The following is a 23,679-nucleotide window of genomic DNA, read 5'->3' as shown; positions in this document are numbered from 1 at the left end:
TGTCTAGTTTCTTTAGAAACTCGTATATTTTTCAGAGTATCTACTGGAAAAGTTAAAGTGTTTGTAGTTTATTCTAATGAGGAGGTAGCGACCTGGAATGAGAGAATGTGAAATGCAATTGAACTGGCACATAATTATATATCACAGTGCCAAACAAGGAGGAGGACATTCCAACACATGCGCACACAAACAAGCAGGCTGTACATCACCCACCCACAAACACAAAGAACAATCAGTCTTAGGTATTAAAAGCCAGAGTCTCTTCTTCCTAGTTCACACTGTCTTTGCATGAATATGCCAGCTCTTAACATGGGCTTCATCAGGATTCAGAAGGCACAGATTCTACAGCAGCAGGATTACAGTTAAGTGACTATTTTTTCTATTCCCTCCTGAATATACGCCAATAATATTTTTAATGTTTAAATATACAGATTTTTCTTGGGGTAGATTTGAAGGAAACGTTGGTTCTCTCCGTAGTTATGATTTTGTTTCGTATATGTCAATACATGAATTTCACATTTTGTGGTTAAATTGAACATCGATTTTTGTCTCAGTGCAGTTCACTGATTTATGGTGCATGTATTGTAATTGATACTGGCATTTATATCTTTATGTAAAGTCTTGAGTTAGATTTGGCAATTCATGTGTTAAAAAAAAAGGGGGGGGGCGGGGGATGGTTTTATCTAGCCTGTTTAATGTGGCTCATAATCAATTGAGTTATGGAAAAACATTAGCCTATTTCTTACTCATCGTTGTTATTTAAATTATAATTTTACACTTAAATCAAAGAGCCACCAAGTGGCTGGAAACAGGAGGTTTGGTAGTATATGTTGCTATTGCTTAGAGCTTTTTGATGGTTGGAAAAATATAAAGAAAATGATACTGTGGCTATTTGTATTCACGCTTTCCTCCCTGCCACAGATGAGGCAGCAGGTGTGGGAGAGATCTGACGAGGTGTGTGGGCCAGTGTGACACTGAGCGAGAGATGAGGACTACTCTTCCTGTGTGTGGAGGCAGTGATGGAAGGGAGTCCCGTGGCCTCTGCAACAGAGTGGGCAGGATGAGAAAGCTACTATGGCTCAGGCCGAGCCACTACGTGCATGTCCACATGGACACGGAGCCTGGCGTGTGGTTGAGGAGCTTCCATCTGCTGGACACTGATTCACAGTTAGAGGTGAGTTACAACACAACTGCGCTGCGTTTCTAACATCGTAGAGACCCGTCTCTTCTGTTCCTGTCCAAATGAGGGATGCTGCAGTTTACTCCAACAGCTGCTTTGTATGCTGCTTCATTCTTATCATCTTATTTTGCCTTGATTTTGCTGCAGTTTACACCTTCATGATAATATTTTACCAAGGTTGTCAAAATGCCATGCTGTGATGATGTGTTTGCAGAGCTGCTCCATAGCCCTAAGGTTACCACCACGTTGTTTTTAAGAGAACATAATTCATACGTCTGTTCTTCAAGGAATTTGTTTGACGTTAAAGTACTTACGTCTAGCTGTCAATGTTCTTGACGTCATCACATACATGGATGGAATTTTACTGCTGAGGTCATGGCTAACAATTCCTTTCAGTACTGATTAATCTACACAGTATTTTCTCAATTGATCAATTCACTTGTAAAATAGTGGGAAATTTTGATTTGAAAAAAAATAACCCAACACTCAAAAAATGTAAATTTCTTAATTACAGAAGACTCTTAAACACCTATGTTAAAGCTAAATATTGCCACTTAAGCTAGCACTTATTACTCTATTCCACCCCTTTCTGCCACACCATACCATACTATGCCCAGTTGTCATTTTGAAATAATAATACATAAGAATGCTCCAAAATGTAGTTATCAAGCAGAAATAGTAGAAATTTTCTCATCACTCAAATCAGAAGTAAAGATCTCTATGCCTTTGCTAGTCCCAGTAAATCTCTTCGTGTATCGACAGCACCTCTCCACATTAAGATAAGTTAAAGCGTAATTTTAGTTAAAATATAGTTTTAAAAAGTTACATTCTTTTGCTTAAGTTGTCATTTTAACTATTATAATTGTGTGCAATAGCACATACCTTTATTTACTTATCTTTTACATTTAGTGTCTTCTTGCATGTGATTAAGCAGTAAATTATTAGGGCTTGACTACTGGTGTAATACACATGCTGATTCTGTGATTAAATAGTTGTCATTACTCATTTCAGGTTTTTCCTGCAGGAACTTCCGCTATACAGCTTTTTTCTGCCCATTCAATTGATAATTTTTGTCACATAGAACTTCATCAATTACTACAGTGGACTCATTAGTAAATAAATAGTAACATATTTTTGTGAATGTAGTCTTGTATTTCCCATTATATGATTTATTTCCACGTACATCTTTTAGGATAAAACTTGTCATGTTGCTGGCATGTTTCCTCTTGTATCCTGCCTGCCACCTCATCACCCATTCATGTGTCTAATCTGCACTAATTGAGAGCTCCCCTGGCACTGTTTTACACTGTTTGTTTATCTGCCCTTTGGTTCAGCCTCTGTAGAGAGACTGGGGATGGGGAGGGTACGGGCAAACTTAGAAGAATAATGGGACATTTTCATGTCAGAATAGGGATGGAAGCTCATTAGAGAAACAAAAAGACGATTGTTCTCTTTGAACTTAAAGAGACATGAGGGGCTTGTTTTAAGACACCTGCTCTGCTCATCAATGTTTTATGACAGTTTGAGTTTGTGTTTTTTAGGTTGTTAATACACATACTTCTTTATTCAGGAAGCAAACTGTGCTGGAGGCTGTGGAGAAAAAACTGTCCTGACTGGATTCTTGCACAATGATGTTGGTCTATTTTGCACCTAATGTCTTCCACTTAATTTCCTCTTCCTAAGGAGGAATTCTTAGATTGAATATATCTACTGTGACCCTTAATAAACCATTATCTATAGCAAACTAACTAGTATAAGGTGTGGTAGAGAATCAAGCATCAGATCATAATTCATAATGTAATTCGCTGCTTTGCATGAAAAGTTACATCTTACAAACCTTATTGTTGTTCTAAGTACTTTTTATTTTACTGCTGCAGGGCTCCAACATAGGCAGGATATACATAAAACCAAGAAACAGCCTGCATCTTTAACTGGGAATACTGGCTCTCCCTGGCCAGCAGACACCACAGTGTAGGATGCATACTTAATCACAAAATATCACAAACCATAGTATCACTGAATTACTAATGAATACTACATACAATACAATATGTGTCCCTTAACCTTGTTAAATATAATAGATACAATTTAAGTTTCCAAATGATATTGGAAGACAGTAAAATGCATTTTGACGTTTTGAAGCACCTTGAGATCATTTTGAGCATTACACTGTGTAAAATGAAATAATTAAAATGAATACTTTACTGTTACTTTCTTAAATTTCAAAGAGAGAGGGGTCGTAATTTCATGAATCACACCACTACATTTACCTGCACTTTGTAGTGTAATGCAAACATTACACTAAGACCTATAATTTACCAACTAAAGTAGCTTGTTGTCATATACTAATAAGATAAAATAAAATAATTGTCATATAGGTATTAACAAGCACACTTGTTGTCATTTAACTGGAGCATTATTCAAAATGGAGCGTTCAGGTAGCCTGGTGACATTATTTTATTAGTTGCCTTATTATCATAGCCTCATAATTAAAATGTTTTGCCCTCCTCTTTTAGGTCAGTGTCATAGAGTCCGCCCACACCTGTCCGATAAGCCCCGCCCAGTCAGATCTTGTTCATACTTAGTCCTCGTCTCACTTTCACAACCAGCTGCGTTCACTGTCTGGACACAATTTTTATTAAGTCTTGATTTATTTGCTATGGAAAATAGCGGCTATATTTCCGACTGAGGGAAACTGTGGAATAACGGAACAAAATTACTGATTTGTTCCTGCGCCTCGGTCCTGGCCGCTGCAGGATTTTATATACTGAAGATTTGGGATTAATTCACGCAAAGAGCAAGACGGACATGGGAAAATGGCATTTCTCAATGGTACGTTCAATTACTGGCCACTCGTACTAATACTAGTGCTACTGTCTACTTACTCGTGAGCAGAAAAAGTTTAAGAAATTAAATATTTTTTATTAGATTTGATTTGTTGTCATCTACATGTGAATGTGATTGTATGTTTTCGGCCATAACGACATATAATGATTCCATTCACTGCAGGCTGTGAGGATCCACCCGTGTCTCATTGGAGACAGCACACTGTTTTTTGTCTGAGTTTCTGTCATGTTGTATCAGGTTTTGGTGATTCAAGTGTGTTCGGCTTCTGCTATCACGCATGTGCCGCTAAACAACAACGGGGTCTCATACAGCATGTCTGCGGACAGATGTTACATTTAGAAAACACCACCTGAAGGTCTCACAACCTTATACAATCCAGTCAGTCATGTGTATAATGTCACTGAAGAGTATTTACAGGCAAATGGGGCCTCTTAAGATTTGCTTGTCAGCTATAACAAAATGATTAATTCTGGTGAAGTTTTAACTTTTAATACTTCTTCAACATTAACTTGTATTTGAATCCTTGTAAGTAAAAATCTTAACACCTGAATATGCAGAGATGAAATTGGTTTCATTTAAGGGCGTATTGTTAAAATAGTACAGTGATGTACCATTCCAGTCGTTTTTTTGGCTTTTTCCTTTTGATAAAATAGTCTAGTGCCAAACAAAGGTCTGATCTCTGCTCACTCTTAATGTTTTCTCTGCTTTGTTGTAACATCATGTTATGTGCTGTTGCTTTCGTAAACCAGTGCGAATTTACCCATGGCAAACAGTGTCACTGTTCAATAAATTATCTCCCTGTCTGTAAATATAAAAACAGAAGTCAGGAAGTATCTCTTTGCTTAATCGTCTGTCCGTGGCACCGGGTGTCTGCCTCAGAGGTTAAGGCTGGGTCACAAGTAGAATCTCAAAAACAAGGTTAATGTTTGAGATTTTATCTTTCCAGTGGAAGGACTTGGGTTGAAGGCTTATTGCATTCATCGTGGGGTAGTATGAGGCTGTCGCAGTACTTCAGCTAAACCGGCAGTGTCATAGGAACTATGCAGGACTATTAAAGAAACTTTTATTTCAGTTATTGTGTTGAGGGAAGTTTTGAAACATTCTCAGGCTATTTCAGGATCCCATTTGTACCTCGTGTGTTTTTGCACAAATTCAAATTAATGTAATGGTAGTGCAGCTTCTCAAAAAGTTTCCACTATAAAGTTCAGTGAATTATTGTTTTTCCATTATATGCCACTTGTGCCACAGTCAAAGTTTTTAGGCTGTTTTTATCAACAAAATTAAAAAAAAGTAGCAGAATAAAAAGCCATAACATGTTCTTGGTTGCTAGATCTTGATGACCTTGCATCTGTTCCTGCAGGACCCAGTGCAGGAGTGGGGAGAGGAGGAGGAGGACGGGGCGGTTTTTGGCGTCACCCTCCGCAGGGAGCCTGTCATAGCCAGCTCAGAACCGCCAGAGCTGCCCTCTGGCTTCAGCTTCGTCCAGTACCACACAGTAAAGGTGCGCAGGCTGAAGGCCGGCACCCTGGAGCGACTCATCACCCACCTACTGGACTCGGAGCACCGGGAGCCGGACTTCCCCCCAATCTTTCTCTCCACTTACAGGGCCTTCACAACCACCAGCACCCTCATCGAGCTGCTGTTTCAGAGGTAAGAAACAGCATGTTCTTGTTTAATGAAAACACATGTTAACAAAAACCACCATGAGGGCTCAGTCAGCTGCTCTAAACATGAGATATTTGTTGCTGTATGACAGAGATCTACACAATCTAGCACGAAAGTCTCATTCTGATGAACTTTGCATTTTGAAAGGAACATAGACTAGATAGATAAAACCCTTATACTCCTTATGTGCATCCTTTCTTACAGCCAGCTGCATTTAGTTTAGTTTGCCATAAGAACTGCAAACAGCAGCACCTGTGAAAGTGTAAAAATGGCTGTTTTCTTTTTTCTTTCTGTTTTGTAATAGTTTAAAATGGAAAAATGGAAAATAATTTGTGAAAAGTGTGTTGAAATTTCCTTATTGGACCTGGTGCCACTTTATACCTGAAACCATGTACAGATTTGAGAGCTTTAATGTTTAATTTTAAGTTGGCGACATTGGTTTGTTATACTCGTTTGTCTTACTTTTTAAAAAAAGGTCATCCCAGCATACAATTGTAAGTGGAGCACATGTATAAAAAGGTGTAACACCATGCCAGTTGCGAATATCTGACAAAAGATGCAGCAATACTAAATAACACACCCCAGGTTTTCATACAGCGAACCTGTTTTGATATAAGCCAAGTTTCTATGACAGGGAGAGTCTTATCGTAATGAGCTAAACAAAGCAGTCAGTAGCTTTGTGCCACTGACAAGTGGTCATGACTATACCCTCCACACCCAGTGCCTCTCCACTTGGCTGAAGCTCAGAGAACTTACAGTGCCCTAGGGGGAGAAATTACCTTCAGGAATGCCTTAGTGAAACTGGAAACATGCATTTTAGCCCTTACATAAGCTGGGACAGTTTATCCAGGGTGTACCCCGCTGACACCCAGTGACAGCACCCCATATGGTGACAACCAGTTTCCTTTGAGCTTTATATGAGTTGAGCCTCGGGACAACCTGGGAAGTGTGTTTTCTAACAGGATGTTGTAAAGGATGTTGCATTTTGTTGCTGTTGCCTATGAACCACCTGCAACGACTGAATCATGTTTGTAAAGAATAAATTCCATTTCTCCCATTCATTGGGTTGCTTCATAATTGTGACTTTTAATTGTGCAAACAACCTGGTTTTAAACATGAGGTATGTAAAACTGTGATGCAGCAGAGATGCCATTATATACATTTTTGGATGTGTGTGACTTCCTGGTATTATATGTCAGTTATACTAATACACTACTCACTAAAAGTTAGGGATGTTTGACTTTGGGTGACCTTTGTGTAAAATGTAAAGTTCATAGCTACAGTAATATTATATCATGTAGTGTATACAGTATACTTTTTTTTTCTTTCCACACTCTGTAACAAGGCCACAGTATCTCTGCAGGGATGTTTAGTGATGTAGGACATTTCCTCAGGATGAACACTTGCAAAGGTTGAAACAACTGATCTGTTTTATCTGCAGGATATTTTCTTCCCTCGCGTGTGCACCATGTTGTGCTTTTATGTGGTGGTATCATTACAATTCAGCTGACACTTGTTTGTGTTGACCTTTTTCACAGAGATGACTCAGTTGCCAACCTGAATAACACCGTTTGCCCTTGCAGGTGAGTGCAGTCACACCTGTGTGTGTGTGTGTGTGTGTGTGTGTGTGTGTGTGTGTGTGTGTGTGTGTGTGTGTGTGTGTGTGTGTGTGTGTGTGTGTGTGTTTACATTGTTTATTTACTTTTTGCTTCTAAGGCAGCACAGTGATGGAGTGGTTAGCAGTGCCACCTCACACTTAAAGGTTCTGGTTCGAATCTTCTGCTTCCAGCTCCAACCTTTCTTTGTGAAGTTTGCTTCCTCTGTGTGGGTTCCTTATGGGTACTACTTATGGAGATGGATGGATGCATGCATGGCACTCTTAACTGAGCAAAAACACATTTTATACTGGTTTCCCACATTTTGAGACTTTGCCGCATAACAAATAAATCTCATCAGCCCCAATTTGCACTCATTATTAGAAAGACAGACCAATTCAGTAACAAGGAGTCTTTCTCACCCTATTAGCCCCTTACCATCGGTGATCCGTCTGTGGCTAGAGGAATACAATGAAGACTTTCGTGAGCCTTCGCAGATTCAGGCCCTCAGGCTGTTGTGTGTCCACTTGCAGCATCGTCTTTGCTACAGACGCCTGGCCAAGAATGCTGAGAGCCTCCTCAAGAGGCTCCAGGATCAAGGTACAAGGGAACATGAGATATATAGTTTGTTCTCTAGTTTATTTGTCAATGAGTGCAAAAACAATATGCTACACATGAATATTGAAATAGTGAGAAGAGAAAAAATATTATTTAGCTTTTTTTTTGTTTTTGTTTTTTAAATGACCCAATACTGAATTTGTAGAAACTGTAGAATTGTAAAAATTGTTAGTTGCTCTTTTATTGTTACATGATCTGACAAAGACATTATTGTCTATATTTTCTGTTTAGTGTGAGTGGCCTTTCTTTCCTCAATAACAATTCAGTGTGTTTGCCAGATTGCAGTCAGTCTCCATTAGACAACAGCTGTGACTCACCGCAGCAGGATGACAGAGATCACGCGGATAGAGGGGAGATATCCTCTAAGGATGAGGATAAATGCAGCTTTATGGATTTCCCTGTGAGAGATGTGGCAGAGCAGCTGACCAGACTGGATGCTGTAGGTTTTATTCATAAGTCTCTCAAATATATATGTTAATGTGAGCAATTGAATCGCTTCACAGTCCACGCTGTTGTGTCTCCCTCAGGAACTGTTTGTTAGAGTGTTGCCCTTCCACTGCTTGGGCTGTGTCTGGTCCCAGCGTGACAAGAAGGAAAACCGAAACCTGGCCCCAACCATCCGTGCCACTATTTCACAGTTCAACGCCATCACTAATCGTGTCATCACTTCACTTCTCTGTCCGTCGTCACTCAGCCCTTCCACATCCTCTCCTGTCTCACCATCCAGCTCCTCCTCTGCCTTCCTGTACCCCTCCGCCGTTGCCCCGAGCTCACCTCACTGTTTGGACACCACTCCCTCCCACAGAGCACGGATCATCGAGAGATGGATTGCTATTGCACAGGTCGGGGTCAAAAAATATTGTTACTAGCCCACACAGCTGTGTGAAACGTTTCTCAGCACAACATAACAAAAAGGTGTTTGTGTAACTGTAGGAGTGCAGAGAGCTGAAGAATTTCTCCTCTTTGAGGGCTATCCTTTCAGCCCTACAGTCCAATGCTGTGTATCGCCTCAAGAAGACCTGGGCAGCTGTCAGCAGGTAAACACGACAAGGTTGTTTTTACTTGACGTATATGTAACTGTCCTGAGTTGTTGTGAACAAAAAGTTCCACTCAACAGGATATGTAAAAGGTGAAATTGGCTGAGTTTTGGTAATTGACAAAGAAAATGCATTACTTAACAGCCTGTTTGAATTCTCAAATTACATATCTGTTTGTCTTTGGTCAAGGTGAATAAAGATGCTACAAAGCTGTAATGTAACGTCAAACTTGTTTGTTTTTAGGGAAAGCATGGCCATATTTGACACCTTATGTGAGACTTTCCCTGATGAGAACTGTGTGCTAACCAGCAGAGAGATCCTGGTGGAGGTACACACACACACACACACACACACACACACACACACACACACACACACACACACACACACACACACACACACACACAACACAGGTGCGACAATGTGGACTGATAATTTCTCCGTCTGAAAGAAAGATGGTTGTAGTTGTTATTTGGGGTGAAGCACCTTTTCCCAGAAGGGAGCTGAGGGAGGTTTTCATGATTGAATTGGATTTAATTGCTTCGTATTATATAATCTACTTCCTGTCCTTTGATAGTGATTGGAGGACTTTTCACACCTTTTATTATAGTGTCTACATTTCGTCTTTAATAGTGAATTAGTTGTCCTCTTAGTGGCCTTATCTTGTGTCGATTTTTTTTCCTCACCTGTCACTGTGTCCCTTTTTCTTAGAGTTACTGCTGTGTATTTAGTGATACTGCTGATATCAGCAGCCCAATTTCTATAAAACCATTGTTAATAGTGGACACACCTATAACAACAGTTAATAAAGCAGTTATTGAATTTGATATTGTCCATAGTATCTAATACTGTCCATGCACACATGCACGCACATCTGAGTACAAAGGGCTTTAAATACAGTAAGTGGCAGCGATTGTTTTCGAACTTGTCGTTGTCTCACAGCCTGTACCACAGAGTCGCCTCCCACTTGTCAACAGGTGCTTTACCCTGAAAAGAACAGTTATGTAAAACTTTGTCCTTGTCCTACACAGGACACTATCACATTAACTTCTCGTACGTGAGTAATTTTGTTTCATCACAGGTGACAGCATTGTTGTGTGTTTTCTGCAGGATGGGAGTTCCCCAGACAGCAGTGCCACCCCAACCTCCAAGTCATCCCTGTTCTGCTCAGTGTCTAGACAGATGGTAATTTTAATCCTCCTCTACACATGGAAGAGCTGTCGTTTCTTTGCCTTTGAATTCTTTGATTTCTGTTCGACCTCCAAAACGGTCAATATGTCAGCTATGCCAGCTCGTAATAAATGAAAGACAAAGGCTTGAATTTCTCAGTTCTACTTCCCTAAAGTCAATCGGGCATTTTGAAGCTGGAATGCTTTTCTCATGCTGCCACAAAAATTCCAGTTCCCTTCTTCTTTTTCAGTGGAAGAAATTACACACTCAAAAATGCACATGACTGTTAGTCTAGGGAAATGCATACTGTGGGAAATACATGTCAGACTTTATTAACACTAAGTAAGCAGTTTGTAAAACATTTTATACTCCAATATTCACTCTGTTTAAATAGTGACCGTCTCTGTGTTTTCCCTGCCCCTCCCTCAGACACCGGATGTTTATTGCAAGCTAACAATGCCCTGATATGACAACGGAAGTTCATTTTGTAATTTTCCAGCCATACTGTAATTATAAACATGGCTCGTTTTTTGTCCTCAGAACTTTACCAATGGCGTTGTGCCATACCTGGGAACTTACCTGACTGTCCTCACGATGTTGGACACAGCATTGCCTGACACTGTGGAAGTGAGTATACATCACACTCACAAACCCAACTGGTTCTTTTTTTATGATGCTTTAGATTTATGACACTGTATAAAACTGGCTGTTTTTCCTTTACCACAGGGAGGACTAATCAACTTCGAGAAGCGCCGAAGGGTAGGTGTCGCCTCCCAGTGGAGCAAAAACGCCATCATTAATGACTACCAGCATCCTCAACTTGGTTTTATACTGAGTTTTTGTTTTGATTTCTTTCTCCTTTAGGAATTTGAAATTCTTTCACAGATTCGACAGCTTCAGACTTCTTGTTCCCATTACCATCTTCCAGTGAATCCTCTTATAACCTCCTGGCTACAGGCACACACCTTGTTAACAGACCAGGAAAGGTGAGACTTACACAGACAGCTCTGCAGTACAATTTCCAATCAGTGCCCCTCACATCATGTCTTACTCAGTGTTTTTTTTTTTTTTTTTTACCCCCAACAGCTATGAGCTGTCTCGTGACCTGGAGCCTCCAGTTGACCCCTGTCCCAGCTCTCCCAACACATGGAGCAACTGTCGTCTTGCCAAGAAGCTCACCTCGTAAGTATAGAGAAGCACCTCTATGAAAAATCTGTCAGAACTAGGTGCTTTTGAATGTATTTAAAATGTTATTGTGACTCAACCAACATAACCACAGTAATAGATAATTGTGAGATACATACACTAGGCATTTTTTAGATGTTGTCTTACCCAACACAACATTGCATAATCTTGATTTTCCCGATCACTGAAATATTAGTATTTTTACACCTAAAAATTCAATACTTGATGAATAACAAAGGGCTTTCAGCTAAATTTCAGCATAGAGGTCCTCAGCTTAAATCGTCTGTTTGTGCACAGGTTGCGACCAGGCAGTGACTGCTCTGTCAGAAAGACGCACGCTGATCAGATCAGTGTGTCATCATCTGGCTCCAGCAGCTCTGACATTGAGGACCTGTCTGCCCCTCAGCTCTGCACCACCAGACTCAAAATCAAGGTATGACCACTGCTGGTTTGTTGTGTGCGGAGGACAATAAGGACATGGCTAAAACCATAAAACATTCAAGTATTATTATATGTGGATTTACTTTAGTTAGTTTGAAAATGGTAGAAATTTGCCTACAATAAGTTATTAAATATTTTCTCGCTCTCTGCCTTCACCCTCAGTCTCTCTCGAGTTCTTTTCACAACGTAGCAGAGGATTCCTGCCCTAGCGCCACGTCGTCCTCCTCGTCTCCCAGTCTTTCCTGCTCCTCCTGCAGCTCCTCTCATCCAGACCTTAGCTCTTCCTCTTTGGTGCTGAGCCCTGAGTCATCATCCTCCAGCTGCTCTCCTCAGGCCGTGCTGCCCGTCTACAACAAACAGGTTGCAGACTTGTGTATCATCAGGGTCAGTGTGGAGTGTGTCAGCAACGGAAATGTCTACAAGAGCATACTGGTAAGAACTGTGTGTGTGTGTGTGTGTGTGTGTGTGTGTGTGTGTGTGTGTGGACAGTTGCCCTCTTGTTGGCTGACTGGAAAGCAGATGTATAGGAAGTTCTGTGCTCAGTGGCCTGTGTTGATCTGTAATGTGGAAAAAATGCATGTTCTTTTCTAGAGAATTTAAGTCATAAAATTGCTTTTGAGCAGTTAAGTTTTGCAATTGCTTTGTGATATTTTCAAATGACCTTAGAAGAGATTCATGAATGAGTCCTGCATCTCCTCAGTCATTTGACTGTTTTTAACTTAATTATCGATTGATTTTCACTGCAATTACAATGTATTCTCCCCCCAGTTTCTTTCTGATGATATTTAACTTTTCCTTGAAATATGAAAGAAAAATGTAGGTAAATACACAAAGAAAATTACTAGTTAATACTATACTGTCAATAAAAGCAATCTACTATAATCAGCCATTCCTAGTGAATGTAAAAGATTGGTATGGACTTTGACTAGATTTTGAAATCTTACGTTGACGTTTTCTCCAGCTGACCAGTCAGGACCACACACCTCAGGTGATTCAGAGGGCTCTTGAAAAACACAACATGTCTGCCAGCTGCCAAGACTTCAGCCTCTGGCAGATGCTCAACAATGGCAAAGGTAAAGCTCTTCTATGGCAATTAGATTTTTTTTCTCAGGTCTAACTTCCTCCCTCTTGTCAATGTTTCTGTTTTTGGATAGTAACTTAATAAAAGTAATAAAATGGATAGACAAAAACATATTAAATATAAATATAAATATTTGAAACTATTTTATTTAAATGGAGGAAATGTGTTTGCCACTTTAGTGCATCAAAAAAATCCATCGTAAAGAAAGCGAACATCATTTCCTCCAGTCGCACTGCCTATATCAATGTATAATTCAAACACTACTATCCATGGTGTGGGACATGAAGGAAATGAAAGAGATGTAGACTAATGGAAAATAAATTGCAACACTTCATCACTTCATTCCTTTATTTATTTATTTTTTTGCCTTAGAGCTTCAGATCCCTGACAAAGCCAATGTATTTTATGCCATGTGCACCTCTGCCAACTATGACTTTGTGCTGCGCCAGCGTTGGAGGAGTCACAGTGGATATCTGGGCAGTACTTCCAGCCCGGGAACTCAACCCAAGATCCGCCATGACAAGTCTAAATCATCTGTCCTGAATGAGGGATAGGAGCACAACTAGATAACCGAAGAACTGCTGTTGTGCAATAGATATGGGGGGCTCTGCAGTGGAGAAGCCTAAAAGCATTGACTGAAAAACAAACCTGGGGATTTCCTATCAGGAAATGGTCTTAACCAGAATCAATACCAAGTATTACTCTGGACTGCTTGAGGGAAATGTTTCTGCATACAGAAACATGTAGATAAAGGAACTACAATTATGCAGGACAGCTTGTCCTTAGTAAAACACACTTGTGTTATATTGTGGAAGACACTTCAGCTTTTACTGCAGCTACTTACAAACATCTGGAGCAGCTGACCTGACAAAACAGTTCTTTGTCATGACTCCACAGGGGACTTGTTGAACAGATGTGGGACTTTTATCAGGACTGCTGATTCAATTTACCACTCTGTATGAAATGAAGAAATGTTAGTCAGACTGACAAAGGGTGGGATGGTCCTGCACAGATCTGGGTTAAATGTTAACGTCGTGTGCCAGCCACACTGAAAAACAAGAAGACTCATTCCAATCATAGAGGAGAGACAATTTCTCTGTAAAAGTATTTAGTCATGTTATAGTGGAGGTTTTAAATATTTTATTGTAAGTAAATGGGATTTTTATTAAATTATTATTATAAAGTTCAGTATTAAGCTTTTAGAACAAAAGTGGCATGATAGAAATGGTTTGTTCTTTGTGTTAGTTCATTTTGGATCCTCTATTCAGTCTTTAATGGCTATGTGGTTCTCAGACATACTGTACATGTCCTTAAGTTCCTTTAGTATCTCATAAGCTCAGCTAAAGTTTGCATCAGTTTGAATGCAGATTTCAGCCACTGTTATTAAATAAAGATGTCTGTATGTGAGCATAGCGTGCACGTTATACATGTTTAGATTCAGTAGTCTTGCCTGGACTGAAGTTTGTCAAAGAAAAGCAGAAATGGTGACGCGAATGTATCTTTCGTGTAAGTTAAAGGTTCTGATTGAGGCAAGCCAGCTGAGGTCTGTAATACAGAGAATGTTGATTCAGCATGAAGGTTCAAGCCTTGTGCCTCACGTGGAAACTAGCTCCACCTGCCCATGTGCAATTCTGTGAATTAGATTTACCTCAAGTATGGCTCTTGTATGTGAACAAGAAGCGTCTCAGTAGGTGAAGTATAACTGCCATCTGTAATCAACTTGGTGATGTGAAATCCTCCCCAAAGCAAACGGGTAGCTTTCTGCAAGTACTAATATTGGATATATTACATTAAAGATGTAAACACACAAACCGGCAGAGACCCTGTCTGTGTTTCATGTGATTTTACATCACTAAGTCCAGTTCTAAAGCTAAACTTGTTAAAAGTCAAGTGAAAGGTTTATAAGCAAGGTCTGGCAGCTGCAATACATAAATGAAGGGTCTATAGCGTGACTTTGTTGTTCACCTGCTTTTAAATCCATTCTTGTCATGTGCCGTAAATGTGCATGAAACTGTTGACATTATGCACATTGTAATTTAAACCTAAATGTCTTTATCCTAGTATATTCAGATTCTTTATTTTTCACATGTGATCTAAGCACTTGTTTTAGTTTTTAATTTCACTAATAAAGCCAAGATTTATCATCTTTATTTATTGTGTTGAATACATGGACAAATTAGGAGAAAGTGAGCCTGCCCTCTACTGTTCCTATATAGGACTAGAGTAACAAAGACAAAAAACCATTAATGTTACTTGCCCTTTTTAAATTGACAATAATGAATTGACAATAATAGACCATAAAGCATTCAGGGAAAAAAATCCATTGGCAGGTTTTTGTCTAAAAATACTGTTTACAAATTTAGGGAAATGATTCCTTCATCATTTACTTCACCACGAGATCTCAATACAATGGAGAGTAACCGCTTAAACTTTAGTCACAAACAAGTTGATTATTTTGTTGATAAGGCTGCAGCCTCACTGTGTACAATATTCAATACTGTTGCCCCTCTGAAAAAGAAGGGAGAGAATAGGAGGGAGGGGGGTTATTCCTTCACAAACCAGCAGTTTAAATCAGAAATCACTAAAACTGGAAAGGAAGTGATGTTTCCCTAATTTAAAAAATCCTGTTTACCCTGGAAAATCGGTTTTATGATACTGTATATTTATAAAAGCCTTCCATATGACATGAATAGAGGAAAATAAGAACAACCCGGGTTTCCTCTTAGCATTGTAACCAGGCTCACAAAGAGCCATAGCTCTGTTGAGTCCAGTATTCACAAAGCTCTCAGCTACAATGACTTTCTTTCGCCTGATCCCACAATTATCCCAGATAGATCTTCACTTGCATCAGCCTCTTCTCTGTATATCTCTGAGCCAACTTCAGCTATTGCTTCATCCAACTTACCAACATGTTTCTTGGTCCCCATTTTGACATATTAGATTTGATCAATCTATAATAATAGGCTATGTACCAAAGGCTTACAAGGTTGCTGTAATCAAATCCCAACTTACAAACCTTGTCTTGACCAGGTGTTTTAGCCAACGATAGACCAATATTTAATCTACCTGTGGTTTCTAAAGTCCTTGAAAGAGTAGTTGCAAAGCAATAATTTGACCACCTGCACAGGAATAATCATTGGCTAGAGGATTGTTCATTATTCAAAGTACATCCTGTTACAGAAGCAGTCCAAGTAAGAGTCATCAGCTTCAGATAATGGACTTGTCTCTATACTCATCCTTTTTGATCGTTGCGCTGCATTTGACACCACTGACCAACCCCAACAATTTATTACAGAGACCACAACATGTCATTGGGATTTTAAGAACTGCACTCGGTGGGTTTAAATCTTATTTATCAGATAGATTTCAATTTGCCTATGTAAATGATAAAGCATCCATGCGCACACAAGTTAGTTATGAACTTCCAGAGGGTCTGCAAAAATTTACATGCCTATGTTGTTGTGTGTTGTCTGTGATTTTCAAACAAGAAATATCAGCTCTCACTTCAAACTGAATGACAGCAGGACACAGTAAACTCTTGAGCCCCTTGTGCCCAAAAGGCCTGTTCAGTAATACATCCATGATTGCATATGACAAGAGAATTTCGTGAAATCAGAAAGGGAAACATCTTGTAGTGGATCTGTTGCCATCAACACATGCTCCACTGTTGTGGTTAATATAAAATTTAGACTTCAATAAACAGTAAGTATTTAAGAAACACTGGATTTGTGGGTCTGTGAGGGTGTAACTGTGTGTTATAAGTTATAAGTGAAACACTGACTTGATATAATGGCTGTAGCCGACCACTAGGTGGAGTCCCCCCCTCACACTGTGAATGTTTTCCCTGCCGTGCTCACCCTGCCGTGCTCACCCTGGTTCCATTGAAACACAAACAACTGGTTTGTCCTTCAGTCAAACATCAGGCTTTTCAGCAGTGACCTAAATAGCGTAAAGCAAAGTCAGAGAAAATCTCCACAGGGAAACAATGTGGCTGGAGCATTTTAAAAAAAGGCTAGAGATGAAATAAAAAAAACCAAAGCACCATGACTGAAGTGCAGCAGAGATGTAGCTAAAATAGAATGAGAGGAACCCAGAATCCGGCTAAAAGGGTGGTTTCTCACGCCTCTTCACCCTGATCCATCCTCAATCAGGTCAAAGGTCCCAGTGACAGATGTGTGTGTTAATGCGAGGTTGTGACCTGTCTGGCCTGTTCTGCCACATATTTTTCAAGTCTTAATTTCCATATTTTGAACACATTTCTCATCACTTTAACAGTTCTACTGCCAGCAGGGTTAGATTTCATTACTGTAATGTTTTCTGTACAAGCGTGTCTCATATTTTCCACTTCCCTCCTCATCTCTTTTAGTCATACAGTATTTCTCTTTACTCTCTCTCTTTTTCTCTCTGTCTCTCTCTTTGTCTGTTTCTCTTCACATCAAAAGGGAAATAAATCCATCCTTCATAGTGTATGTGTGTCATTAGCTATATTCGTTTCCTGTGTGACCACCTGTGCAGGACGTCACAGGGACAGTCACAAGCTCCCCTCACCCTCAGCTGACTGCATATATTACATTAAGACATTCTTGTGTGAATGAGAGCTTACAACTATACAAAGAACAGAAATAACCAAGCAGTAACATTACACTGGAGGCAGAGCTGGATCTTTTTCTTTGTTGGTGGTTGTGGTTTCATCTCGTCCTCCTCTGCCTTGCTGTCTCTTGGCTAATTGAGTCTTAATGACTCCCAGCATACACAGGGCCAGTTACGTCCACTTTGCTCGCATGAACTGTTCAATCAACCAACAGGCTGACTAATATTCAGGGAATAGGGATCTTGTGAAAGTTGAATATTAATTTGTTTCAGTTCATCCCAGGGTGATTCACAGAAGGTTCATTCCAAACTGTTGAAATTACTTTATATTGAGTGTTTTTACCAGCAGAAATAAACTCTTTAGCAAATTTACAATGTCAATAACATGATCAATCATGAAGAAGTTTCAGACGGTTGTACCTTGCGTGCAGCTCTTTTGTGATTTCTTTAAATGTATTTTTCTTTCATTTTCTCTTTTCAAAAACCCAGATGATACTGATCCATTTCAAATTACACCTTCAGCAGTGTCACACAGACAGAGGCACAGTGACACACTTTTCCATTTAGTCTAAATTCCTCCACACAGGCAGCTGCATCTGAAGCCACATGTCACATTCACCTCGTTGTGTCAGCACTGTACCAGTGGCATTTCTCCTGTTCACTCAACTGGGAATAATAACCAACAACTAATCCCAGATTAGTCTGTGTGTGCGTGTTTTCTTGCATGCGAGGACGAGGTCACTGTGTAATTTCAACTGACTGCGTGCCTACATTAAACGTACGCATTTAATGTGGAAAAAAAAAAACAACTTGTGTGTGCAGCTGTGAAGTAATACACAGGTATACTGCACAGTAGGTCAGTTGAAGAAGATTTGGTCATTTGGTCATGTAGACGTATTTCTAAATTGTCTATTGTTGTGTTTTCCTGTGCGTGTTTCTGCGTATGTGTCCTTTGGTGGTTGTACAGTAGCAGGCCTGAGGTGTAATAGTAGACAGATGGGAGAAATGGCTGAGACTAATCTAAAGGGGTTAATCCACTTAATATCCACCACAAAGGACTGCAGGTTACCTCACTCACCACAGCTCCAGCGTGCTATTTGTCTGTCAGGCCACTGCAGCTCCAGTCATGTTGGCTTATGTGGAAAATGCCCACTGTGCACAATTCTTGATGAAACAGCAAAGTATCAGCAATCTAGTCAGTCATCATCAGTGTACTCTACCGATAATGAAGCATCAAACTGAGATAGCAAAGTTTGCTAAAGGACTTAAGTCTGTTAGTAACGATCAGAAGCCCGTATGTGTACAGTGAGGGAGTTATTAGTCACTTTAATAGTGTTCTCTAGTTTCACACTCTCTGTGAAGAGGTATGAAGCTTACTCAACCCAATGCTCTACCAGTTAGCCAGCAGGCCTCCTATAGGCTTAATAAGCACTCTGTGTTTGCCAAATTGTTATTTTTTTTAAATTTACAATGCTGAAATTGAGCAGCAGTGACATATTAATGTCATTGTGAATGAATTTCTAAATGGTTTACAAATCCAGAACTTGACTTAGCTTTTTCCTCAGTGCCAAATGAGCTCCATGATTACAACCTTCCCATCAGTAGGCCACACTGAGGCCACATGTTTCTTCATGCCCTCTAACTTGCTGCCTAATGCGTAACTATGTGCAGGCAGCTACATGTTAGCAAGCTGGGTGCAGGCTTGAACATTTATTCAACATTGCCTTTAATTACATTTTTGATGATATAAGTAGGGCATTTCATTATTAAAGGGTTATTGAGCTGAAAGCTTAAAGACAAAGGCAACAACATTTCTGTATTACACTACAGCAGAAACACTAACTGAGCACAGCTGCATTGTAATTTTTAAATGTGCAATTTATTGCCGATGATGATGTTTCTCACTGATAAAGATAATGTTTGTTACAGTGTATAAACCTTTGTAATGATGCTATAGATAAGTTCCTTAAAAAGGCATGCATTCTACCTACTCTATAATCTAATTAACTATATTGATCTCCACTGATGTTCAGTTACAATATTTATGGAACAACGAGGTGGCTTGGATTCAATACTGTGCTCTTCAGCCAGTGTGTTCAAGAGCCATTAGTGTTCATGAACTATTAGTAAAACATTTGACCTGATACAGGTAAACTCACAAATGTGAGTCTTTTGACATCAAAACCCAGGAGAAGCATTCACAACCCCTGAGTCAGCACTTTTAGCTCTGTGGGAAGTTTTGTGTCTTGACTGAATCAGTATTTTACATGAGAGTAGGTAATGGGAAACGTTTCCTGTCTAGTCTGGATTGGATATAGGTCAGAGGGACATTTAATGTCCATTTATACCCTAAACTACAGCCATAGAATGCAAGTTGAAAATTGGTGCACCCGCCCTTTAATAAAGGGTTAGTTCTACATTTCAAGAAATATACTGTCAACATTTACAGCCAGCAGCAGGTTGACAGGCTACACTAGATATATAGAGCTACAATATGCTAAGCTAGACTCAAAACCAAACCCCTCTGCTCTGCCTCCCCCTGCTCTATTATACTCTTTGCACTGTGGTTCAAAAATAATTGAAGTTACTGGTTAGAAGGGGGACCCTCGCTCAAAACCTTTACAAGCAAAAATCTCCAGATGAGACTCTGAGAGTCCTATTCTAACGCTAAGCCAGCACCTCTCTACATTCTGATACATTTTGGAACAGATTTAATATTTTTAGTTAAAAAAAAGATACACCAACTCTTTCTTCAAATCTTCTTTAATTATTATTTTTAATTATTATGATTTGGTTTTGACTAAAAGCAGGTATTTGCTGCTTTACAGTTACAATTTGAAAACTATTGAAATTAGGTGCCCTCCATTTGGACAAACGCACACTCAAACGTCAACTGGCTACTTCCTGTATCACGAGGGCACAAGATATGGTAATGGGACCCAAGGGTGGTTTAGCATTGCATAACATAGAGCTGATTCATCTCTCAAACACAGTCACATACACATTTATTTCTAGTGGCCTACTTTCTTTTCAAGAGTGAACAACTTTCTTGTGGCCTATTTCTGTCATGATGTAAATGCATGAACAGTGTGTGTTAACTTGTATGCATGTGTGTGTGCGCCACAGAGGTTGGCAGTCCACAAATCATTGTCATACACATATCTGCAAACACACACACACACACACACACACACACACACACACACACACTCTGACCTATTTTGCAGTTCTGTGTGGGACAGAGGCAGCAGGGTCACAGCAGGCAACATAACTCTGTCCTGAACCGCAGCCAACCAAGCATGTTCAACAGAGGAGTCGTTTTTCTTCCTTGCTCTTTCAGTTTTTGGCTTTCTTCAGGCGTGTCCTAAATCTGAGCTCCAGTTCTTAGGGTGGAAATATAATATATAGCTTTTGTTATTTGTACTGATCTCACATTGCCCGGTGGTTTTTTATGGGGTTTTTATTCATCAGAGGACATGATGGTTTCATTTAGAAATTATCATGTGAAATAGTCAGGATTCATTTGGCCCTAGGTTGCTAATTAATATCAGCAGCAATATACTTTAAAAAAGTATATTCCCAAGTAAAAAAAAATAAAAAAATCTTTGGAAGGACAGAACCTGCACTTTTAAAATTGTAGTAGAGACACAAAGTTGATCCTTGATTTATTCATATAACTTAATTCAAACAGTGCACTATAAGGATTTTTACCAGCTCGGATAAAATTCACTGAAAGAGCTTGAAATGCTTGATTTGCTCCATGTCCAGTCATGGTACAAAAAAGTTTATGCCTTAACTAGGGAACATCACAGTGGCTATATCAAAATACAGGTTATTTAAATGATGATTAGCCTTATTTTCATTTCATGTCTAAATTTTCCAACAGACACAGCATAGGTTTCTATCATATCTCATTTTAATTAATTCCACCTATTTATTGGGATTTCAGTGCAGGTTATTTAGTTAGGTTCACAATGACAGTATTGAGCATCTCTTGATTTCCTCTTCTCATCCTGTGAGTTTCAGCTTCAATTTTGCAGTGACAGTGTTGTTTTCACATCTGCTTTGCATAATATCAATGGTAAATCCTAAGAGTTTGTGTGTGTGTGCGAACAACTGGCTGAAATTACTCAATTTTGTAATACAAAAGTGTGAACACACACACACACACACACACACAGCACAGTCTAAAACACACTCCTCAGCTTCATCCCTCTTACCCCATCCCTGGCACTCCCTGTGCTGCTGACCTACATACTGCAGCATCCTGGTTACATAACCAGCCAGGGCTGTTGATCACCACAGGCAGCGCTGGGCCAACACCCCCTTCTCTGCTTCACAAATTCACACACACCACATAGGCTATGACCTATAAAGTTTTATTAACTTTTTCAATTTTTTAGGAAATGTAAGATCAAGGGTCATACCTATAATATTGTGAACACCCTTGAAGAACAGGTGGATTTAAAAAATGTGCATGAGCAAACATTGAGACAATCATACAAATGAGGTCAAACTAAAATGTTCTGAGCATCCAAATGGACTCTATCAACTGGCACCATCATGATTCACTGTCGCAGTCACAGTGGATGTTACTGTAACAGTTTTGCTCAAAAGTCGAACTTTTCCCCACAACAATTCCACTTTGTTTATGAGCAAAAAAAAAAAGCTAGAATATTTTAAATCAGTAAAACTACACAATGACCCATTAAATTAATAATAGCGATCATCAAACTTTAACAACAGTAATAATCTAATCGTATGAAAATGTCATGGAGCTTTCCATTACATAATCCTGTAAGCTCTAATCAGGCAGTGTGCTCATATTTATTTTAAAATGTCAGCTTGATACAACAGCAAACACAGTTGACCAATGTAAGCCAAGTGTGTGTACGTGTGTGTGTATGTGTGTGCTGACCTGCTCCCTTAGGCAACAAAAGAGAGTGAGCTTCTTTCTGACTAGTTTGCTTAAGTCTACAGTGTAGAGGCATGTGATGTAACCCTCCCTTCTTACTCCCCTCGCGCTTGTTCTCCCTCCATCTCTCTCTCAGCGCTTCACTTTGAATAACCCTGCACTCTCTCTATCTCCCGCTCTCCTCACCCCCTCCCCTCATTTTCCTCTCCTCCACCCTGCCCTATCCCTCCTCACTGACCTACTTTTACTCTGCTGGCCCGTTTTCATGAGCCTCTGCACAATACAAAGCTGCTTTTACAGCTCAAAGATAGGTTGGGGGGGGGAAAAATGGGTATAAGTGAGTGAGAGAACAAGAGATACAAGGAGGGAGGGTGGTAAGGAGAGTAGGGGGAAGGTGTAGAGAAAGAATGAGGAAAGGATAGTGCATTACAAAACACTGCGGTTTCCTCAGGAATGTTAACGTCTTAGCCGATGGGTGGCATGAAGTGCAGAAGTGAAAACAAATAAGCCTTTTATATTATGGTCACACGCGTCCTTCTTTTACTTCTGAAAATGAGACATGTGAACGTCAATTGCTGGTTATAAGAAGTGCTGTAAATGCACATGATTTGCGTCACAAAATTGCCCAATGTTGAAGCACAGTGGTTATAAACTGGTGAGGATGAAAGGGGCTCTGTTGCTTTATTTCGGACTGTCACTCCAGAGCTGCTGTCCTAAGATTGTTAAGAAACTTGAGCGTTTTCCCTGAAATTGCAACACCTCTTTATTAGATTTGGCTGTTGTGGCTTTGATACCTCTTATGTAACCACTGTCAGTGGTACTCTGTGGCCATGCCAACTTGGGTTTCCCATCAGCTATTGCTTTTTTAAAAGCAGGGTCAGACGGAGGTTGCCACACTCACTGTTCAGTCTGATGCAGTTCTCTCCCAAGACACTTGTGTAACTTGTTTTTGCTTGTTGCACTCTGATACATTCAGTAAATGTTATCTCCCTGATTCTCAAAGTGAAGTTTGTTATTGGTTCATAATGTTGAGCAATTCTGGACTACTTCAGAAATAGACAGCAAATTAAGCCTTGTATTCTTAACTAACCGTAAGTTTTAAGCCCGAACCTTTTCCTTCAGCTGAGTTACTGTAAACATAGCCTGTTTTTATTATTTAAAGACAGTGGCTTAAGTGTAAATAACACAAAAATATAGTCTACTACACCTCATAAAGTTTCACAGTCTAATGATCATTTTCCTTTTATTTGCTTTGGTTTCAACCCTGTCAGGGAACCATCAGGCTCTTTTGAATGCTGCTATTTGCTCAAAAGCTAGTTGTCAACATGAGCTGGGGACCTGTAGTGCAGTTGATT

At 39.7% G+C, this 23,679-nt stretch overlaps 1 protein-coding gene across 4 annotated transcripts; it reads left to right on the top strand.

The window, feature by feature from the left end:
* The first annotated feature begins 206 nt into the window (after positions 1–206).
* On the top strand, positions 207–14,969 carry LOC137124249 (ral guanine nucleotide dissociation stimulator-like 1). 4 transcript variants are annotated; one of them, XM_067499038.1, is made up of 18 exons: positions 207–361; positions 922–1,174; positions 5,388–5,677; positions 7,231–7,275; positions 7,718–7,887; positions 8,184–8,344; positions 8,433–8,747; positions 8,839–8,942; positions 9,186–9,270; positions 10,053–10,127; positions 10,653–10,739; positions 10,839–10,871; positions 10,977–11,098; positions 11,199–11,294; positions 11,595–11,730; positions 11,901–12,170; positions 12,700–12,811; positions 13,192–14,969. In XM_067499038.1, the coding sequence occupies exons 2-18, from the start codon at positions 986–988 to the stop codon at positions 13,371–13,373; spliced, it is 2,472 nt and encodes an 823-aa protein (XP_067355139.1). In that variant the 5' UTR covers positions 207–361; positions 922–985; the 3' UTR covers positions 13,374–14,969. The 4 variants fall into 4 exon arrangements, with proteins under 4 accessions (XP_067355139.1, XP_067355138.1, XP_067355140.1 ...); XM_067499037.1 differs by having other exon boundaries at positions 5,358–5,677; XM_067499039.1 differs by lacking the exons at positions 207–361; positions 922–1,174 and adding an exon at positions 3,558–4,012 and having other exon boundaries at positions 5,358–5,677.
* Positions 14,970–23,679: the final 8,710 nt, after the last annotated feature.

The sequence above is a fragment of the Channa argus genome, chromosome 3 (genome assembly GCF_033026475.1).
Source record: "Channa argus isolate prfri chromosome 3, Channa argus male v1.0, whole genome shotgun sequence".
In the NCBI taxonomy this organism is placed as follows: domain Eukaryota; kingdom Metazoa; phylum Chordata; class Actinopteri; order Anabantiformes; family Channidae; genus Channa; species Channa argus.
Note: the sequence above shows the minus strand (reverse complement) of the source record. Positions and strands in the feature narration are given on the sequence as shown.

Coding starts and splice junctions, on each gene's coding strand:
- LOC137124249 (XM_067499037.1), top strand. CDS start 986: ATGAGGACTACTCTTCCTGTGTGTGGAGGCAGTGATGGAAGGGAGTCC. Junction 12,171..12,699: donor ATGTCTACAAGAGCATACTG/GTAAGAACTGTG, acceptor CGTTTTCTCCAG/CTGACCAGTCAGGACCACAC. Junction 12,812..13,191: donor GATGCTCAACAATGGCAAAG/GTAAAGCTCTTC, acceptor TTTTTGCCTTAG/AGCTTCAGATCCCTGACAAA.